The sequence below is a fragment of the Abrus precatorius genome, unplaced genomic scaffold (genome assembly GCF_003935025.1).
Source record: "Abrus precatorius isolate BTA unplaced genomic scaffold, Abrus_2018 Scaffold6, whole genome shotgun sequence".
Lineage (NCBI taxonomy): Eukaryota > Viridiplantae > Streptophyta > Magnoliopsida > Fabales > Fabaceae > Abrus > Abrus precatorius.
In genome coordinates, this window is record NW_020874406.1 from 21,981,465 (window position 1) to 21,988,094 (window position 6,630).

The 6,630-nt window shown below is 36.7% G+C and overlaps 1 protein-coding gene across 2 annotated transcripts; it reads right to left on the reverse strand.

Annotated features, from left to right (window-relative positions):
• Nucleotides 1-2,832: 2,832 nt before the first annotated feature.
• LOC113868829 (F-box/kelch-repeat protein At1g26930-like) lies at nt 2,833-6,047 on the reverse strand. Of its 2 annotated transcripts, none has more exons than XM_027504754.1 (2): nt 5,693-6,047; nt 2,833-5,104 (listed from the first exon to the last, which is right to left on the reverse strand). In XM_027504754.1, the coding sequence occupies exon 2, from the start codon at nt 5,036-5,038 to the stop codon at nt 3,437-3,439; it is 1,602 nt and encodes a 533-aa protein (XP_027360555.1). In that variant the 5' UTR covers nt 5,039-5,104; nt 5,693-6,047; the 3' UTR covers nt 2,833-3,436. The 2 variants fall into 2 exon arrangements, with proteins under 2 accessions (XP_027360555.1, XP_027360556.1); XM_027504755.1 differs by having other exon boundaries at nt 2,901-5,604.
• Nucleotides 6,048-6,630: the final 583 nt, after the last annotated feature.

A 6,630-nucleotide genomic window follows, 5' to 3' on the forward strand; every position in this document is an offset into this window, starting at 1 on the left:
CCTAACTATTGAGTAAATATTGGACTTATAAGATACAAAACCCAAAGAAAAATAGTTTGGGATTATGTATCCTATGACCAATAAAGGGATAGAAGCTTTCAATTACAAAACTGGGCCTCAATGTTTGTGGTTTTTTGGTAAATAGCATGTGTTTTGGTTTAGTTCAGTCTTCTTAGCAGCTAGAAATATGGGCTTAGATGATGCCTTGTTGTTTGTGCAGTGTAGCTCCTATGGGCTTTAGCCTCTTTTTGTGTTGCCTTTGGGCTGTGGCGTTCGGTCTTTAATAACCCGAAAAAGGCGTTGTTTTTGGTCGAAGGAAAAAGGTATCTTTTAATATACATTTACTGCACATGGACCAAAATTTTGTCAAAACTAAGCGTCTCTACATGCCTCGTTGAATACTGTGCACTTATATAAGGACTAATAAATTCATGACTATTATCATTTTTTAAAAATTAAAAGGTAAATTATAAAATTTAAACTTCAGTTGAAATTAAGATTGAATTAAAAAAATAAATTAAATACTCAGTGTATGGAAAGTCAGGAGCATAATGAGGTAAAGAACTAACTTCAAAATTAACACACAATTTATATAAAGATAGATGATCATCTTGTTGAATGATTTGTTTGATAAGAAAACCATTTTATGAGGACTAATTTTAGAGTCAAAAATCAAAATCTCTTGAAACCATCTCTTCAAATCATCATCATGACTCAACTATTAATGACTTTTTTACTTTCTTTAAAATCCATACAAACACGAATCGAAATAGTCTAGTAAAAGTTTTTTTTTTCCCAACTAAAACATAAGATTTGAGTTTTTAATTTTTTGCCCAAACATAATTGAGTCTTTTCTTCATCAGTTTAAACTACTGAAGCATAAAAATGCTAGTATGAGCTAAATTTAGACTTCTATTTAATGACTTAACCAAAATCGGGATGGATAACCCGTTTTGCCTCCATTAAATACAGCACAACACAACCATTATTACTATTTAGTATGTGAATTTAAAAGGTTGCTTACAGTAACTGACATGATAATGATGATACGACATCAAAGCTGATTCAAAGGCTTAGGATGAGATTTAAGGAGAGGATGAAGAGAACACATACATGGTCACACAAGAAACAATCGGGTTTGAGTCCCGAAAATAGCAAAACTAAAAGTAAAACAAAAGGCCACTAGAAGAAGGAGAGAATAGATCCATTGCCCTTAATGTAGAATTTGTTTCATAATACACCTAGTTGAATGGAACTCATAACGATTAACATTTGATATATCAACCAAAACTTTCACCTATATTTAACAAACCATAAACCCATATATCTAAGTAACTTAAACTCTTAGTAGAACCTCATCATCACAAAATGCCAAATCAACACACACAGCATGCAACATACGAGTAGTACCATAGCAGATTCTCAAAATATAACAATAAGATTTGAATCATCACAAACATTAACATTCATACATTATCATAATATTTTTTTTCTATTTAAATGGGTGATATTTGTTCATACATGCTTCCCCTCATAGTACTCTAGGCATTTAACATCATTGTTTAATTACTCTAGGTTTATTCTTCCATTTTCATTGAAATACACAACCCGAACCCACGACTAAGATTTTTGCATAATGAGAGCTGGACAATATGGACCTTTTATACGCATTAGTCTTAATTAATAGGAAAAGACAAATTCCAACACGTGCCGGACACTTAAAGAATTAAAAAAAAAAAGAGAGGGTAAAGCTCATTATTTTCCTAATATACTAAACACCATATTTTTCATTAAATACTTATTTATTGAATCTTTAACAAGTGCCTTCAAGGCACTCATTGGCAATACCCATAAGAAAATACAAAATCTTCATGTTATTTAATATGCATCATACTCAGAATTTACTTGTTTCACATGTTATCATTGCTTAGCATATTTGACTCAACTATTATTCTTAGATTTCTACTCTAAACTAAAGCTGTGGACTGTTGAGGAGAAGACTTGATACAATCCGTGATATCATGTAAGGACTAAGGGTGTTTAAGGACTTTGATGTCTAATAATGGTGACTCAACCACCCAACAAAATATTTAAAGCAACCCTGCGGTGCCAGGTCTAAGATGTGTTTCCCACTATAGTCTGGACCATTATTACATACTTACAATTGGAAAGATCCAGTAACTATAATAGGATTGGGACAAGTCAGATGTAAGTATACTACAATTTCAAGTTTTAACTGCATCTGTTTGTATAAAAACACTTGAAATTAAAGGACAACATATGGTTCATGCAATTACAAACACAACAAAAAGCTTATTTGCTGGAGGGCCTCAGATCAACATAGTAATAATGGCTAAATGATACGGTACACCTTTTCATCAATGCCTAACAATAAAGATCGTTGATCTATAGTTTCAACAGCATATACACATTAAACAACTCCATCCTTCACAAGTTAAACTGATTCTTAAAATAACAAACAATTAATCACTATTTATTATTTGGCAAATGCTAACCAATATCCTAAGGGCACTGGTTAAGGAATCAAAAGTAGAAGATTTTTGCTAAAAGATATAATTAATACAACTCTCCCTTGTGATTCCAATGCAGCTAAGGTATTTTTAAAAAAAAATTCTCTACTTATGATAGCAAGAACCTTATTGATTTGACAGAAATAGCAAATTAATTTTTCCATGAAGCTTGCACAACCTAAAAATGGGAAGTTCCCCTCATTTTTAGTTTTGGCATCCATGAGTTTTGTATAATAAATGAATAAGTCCATCATAAAATAAAAATGGAGATAGAAAAACCTATTTTTACAAATTATATCTGCAGCAAGTAATAAATTGTCAAATTGAATGGTCAGATACCAGTTTCCAGACTAGAGAGAGCTCAAGATACAAAGTCCATGAATTCAAATGGAACATTGAATCAATACATAATCCAGAGAGAAAAAAAAAAAAACTCTCAAAATTATTTCATCCCTTCAAGCTGAGAATTTATGATCATGAAAATCAAGTATCTAGTTGTGTGATCTTAGAAGAACTTTAACAAACAACACCGGTAACCTAAATTTGTATTGGAACTTCAATTATTTAATCTATTCCTTTGCTACATGATACCAAAGTTTGAAAAATCTCATGTCAATGGAAATGGGGGAAGTTACCAATTTCAATGAAACAAAATAGTGATTCAAATTTTAAACATAAAAAAAAAAAATATTGAAGAGCTCCTCCCCAGAAAACTTTTCATCTAATCTTGAGTAATATTTGAATCTCTTCCCCATCATCCCCCACCTTTGAAAGAAAAATATCATAGAAAGAAATAAGGGGGCAAAGTACCAATTAGCAAGAATCCTGTGTCAATGGATGAATCAATGTTGTGCAACTCATTGGACTTGAAGCATCAAAATATGTAACTTCCACAATTCAATGCTTCAGCATCCCATCACAGCACAATTATAGACAAAGTTACCAGAACGTTTTCTAGCAAGTAGATCCCACTGTGGAGGTCCTTCACTAGGCACCCAAGAATTGAGTTCAATAAAACCCTCACCATGAGTCCTAGGTCCACCAATGACAATAAGCCTATTTCCACATGCCCGGAATGCAAGACCCCAGCCATTCATCGACACTGCTCGTTCAGGCAGTCTCCCAATGGTAAGCCACAATTTTCTCTCCTTGTCATATTTCTTAACCTCCATGTCAGCATAATCAGCAGCATACAGTTCATTATCTACAACAGCAACCAGCGGTGGTGCCTCGGCCGTGGCAGGCATCTCAGACCCCCTAGTACAACGTCCAGGGGACATGTTAGGAATCTCTGTCCATGTTCTAGTCTGTAAATTGTATTCCTCTCCACAAGTGAGAAGCTTGGAATCACTTCCCCCAATCCCCCCAATAACATAAAACTTTCCATCCATAAACACCCCAGAGCACATTTTCCTGGGTTTTTTCATACTTGGGAGTGTTTCCCATGTTTGAGTCTCGGAGTTGTATAGTTCAGCAGAGTCAAGGATGTGTCCCTCTGAATCACACCCACCAGCCAATATTGCAATCTCTCCAAGGCTAGCAGAGCCAAACAAGCATCTTGGAGCATTCATTCTCATTCCAGAAGTCCATGAATTTGTCAAGAGACTGTATCTGTAAATGACATGGGATCTCAGCTCCCTCCCAAACACAAGAAGCTCAGTACCTACAGCTAGAGATTCCTTATCTGAACACATGAAGCATTCATTAGAAGCCATCCTAGGCAAATGCATCCACCGCTGGCGAATTGGATCATAGGCCTCCCACTCAAGGAGGGCACAGGAAAAATAAATCCAGTGTTCCATGATGCCATTTAGTCTCCTCCACGTATAGAGCTCACCACTTCGGATTATGTTGCGGAAGCTCCTATTTAGTGAGGCAAGAGAACCATAATCAGACCTTGAGCAGCGGCTGAGACAGGCGATTGAGCTGTCACGGTTCATGCGTGGCAAAAGAGAACCAGAATCCGATGAATCCCCAGCATGCTGCTGCTGCTCCTCAGATTGCTGGTCACTTGAATTCAATAAATTCACATCGTGCCGCAACTTCTGTTCATCAGGTAACTGAACATCAGAATCAGATGAATCCCCAGGCTGACCCTGCTGCTGTTTATCAGATTGATGGTCACCAGAATCCATCAAATTGCCATCATCCTTCAGTTCTTGCTCGCCCGATAGCCGGTCAGTCAAATCCTCATCTTCTCCAACCCTTTGACAAACACTCAATGGCTCAATGGTCTCCTGATCCATTGGGGAAACAACAGAATCCCTGGCCTCAAAGGATTGCTGTTGAAGCGATATTCGAGTGGTTTCAACTATATGGCAAGAATCCAACTTCTTAGTACACTTCCTTGGCTGGGGCTCATCATCCTCATCGTCAATCTCCATAGGGCGCTTGCCATTTTTGATGTCCAAATCCAACAGGTACTTCATGTAAGACCAGTCGTTTTCAGCAGCCTGGCAAGAGCCGGAAAACAACCTCGGAACAACGCAGGAGCGACCGTCCAACATGTCTCTTCCACAGAGAACTAGAAGCAGCAGCCACAACCTTCAATCCAGCACAGCAGAATCAAGAGCCTGTTCAAACAGAATTGATGAAATTCAATTCACAAGTTCCCATTTTTTTCTTTTCTTCTTTGCACAAATTCAAACATCCATCACAGCAAGGTCGATACAATCAATACCCAGAAACGCCAGCAGAACAAAACACACGATTTCAGATCGCAATCCATTCAACCAATCACTAACATAAATCCCAAAAATCATATTTGTTTTCTGAGGGTATGCGAATGAACAAAGGTGAAATCTTTGATTAGAGGAAAAAACCAAAAAATGCCTCAGCAAACGTAGAGATCCCCCAAAGAAGCAAAACGCCAAAAACAACACGAACTTCAATTGAACACACCAATGCAGAAATGAATCCAACATTCCAATGCAGGGACAAAAATTTCAAATTTTGAACACAACCCATTATTCGTCAACAAGTGAAACCAAAATTCAGTTAAGATCTCCACAACTCATATCACAGAAGAAAACCCAGCAAAGTAAGCCACTAATCAACTCATTCACATAGAAACCTTGAATAAGAGTACTTAAAAAAATAAAAAATAAAAATAAAAAAGCATATAGAGAGAGAGAGAGAGAGAAATAGTGCTAGAGACTTACAGGGTTGGATAGGAACCAAAACCAACCAAAAAATAAAAACAGAAAAAGGGTACTTGATGGGCAATTTTCAAATTGAACAACAATCTTCAACTCTCTCTCACTCTTTCTATTTCTCTCTCTACAATATTTATATATCTATTGCATGTTACTCACAGAAAGAACCACTTTCTCTCTCTAGAGTGTCCTTGGTTGTTTCTGGTTGGTCCCTTGAGAAAAAACTCTGCAAATCAGATGGAAGGTTTGGTTGTTCTGATTTTGGAGCAAAATCTGAAAGAGAGGACCCTTTCTACAACCCCCTTATCTCCCTTAAATCATATCTTAATGTGCAATTAAATAATAATAATAATTATTTCCTAAGTTTTTTTTATTATAATAATATGCTTGTTATGAGTATTTTATTTTTATTATAAGAAAATTGACTTCTTTAATGGTGGAGGGTGGACGGTGGTGCTGGCGGTTGACGGCGGACATGGATGCGGTGGCGGAAGTGGTGGTGGGGGCCACAAAATGTTCGCCGTTATGTGACCGGTAACCGGGAGTGCCGGTGGACCCACGTGTTGAACGGAAGAGAGAGGAACCCCGTTACGTTTTGGGTACGTTTCTGCACCGTTTGATTTTGATTCCAAATTATCGGCTAGTCAATTTCTCGTGAAAGGGGGAGGAATCGCATGCGACGCGGCTTGGCTTACGTGGCGCGTTCTGGTTGGTTGGTTGTGTAAAGGCAGCCGTAAAATGAATCTCTCTCTCCACATTTGTGAGTCTTGACTGGTCAATTTTGATGGATTATATTTAAGTATTTTTTTTGGTGGGGTTTTAATTAATTATCTGAAAAATGAAAATCTTTGTTTTACTGTTATGATAATGTTTAAATTTGATCATGATTTATTATTATTACTATCGCTAAACACGGCTGTGTAAATCACGCTGAAGTCAAAAAA

Coding starts and splice junctions, on each gene's coding strand:
- LOC113868829 (XM_027504754.1), bottom strand. CDS start 5,038: ATGTTGGACGGTCGCTCCTGCGTTGTTCCGAGGTTGTTTTCCGGCTCT.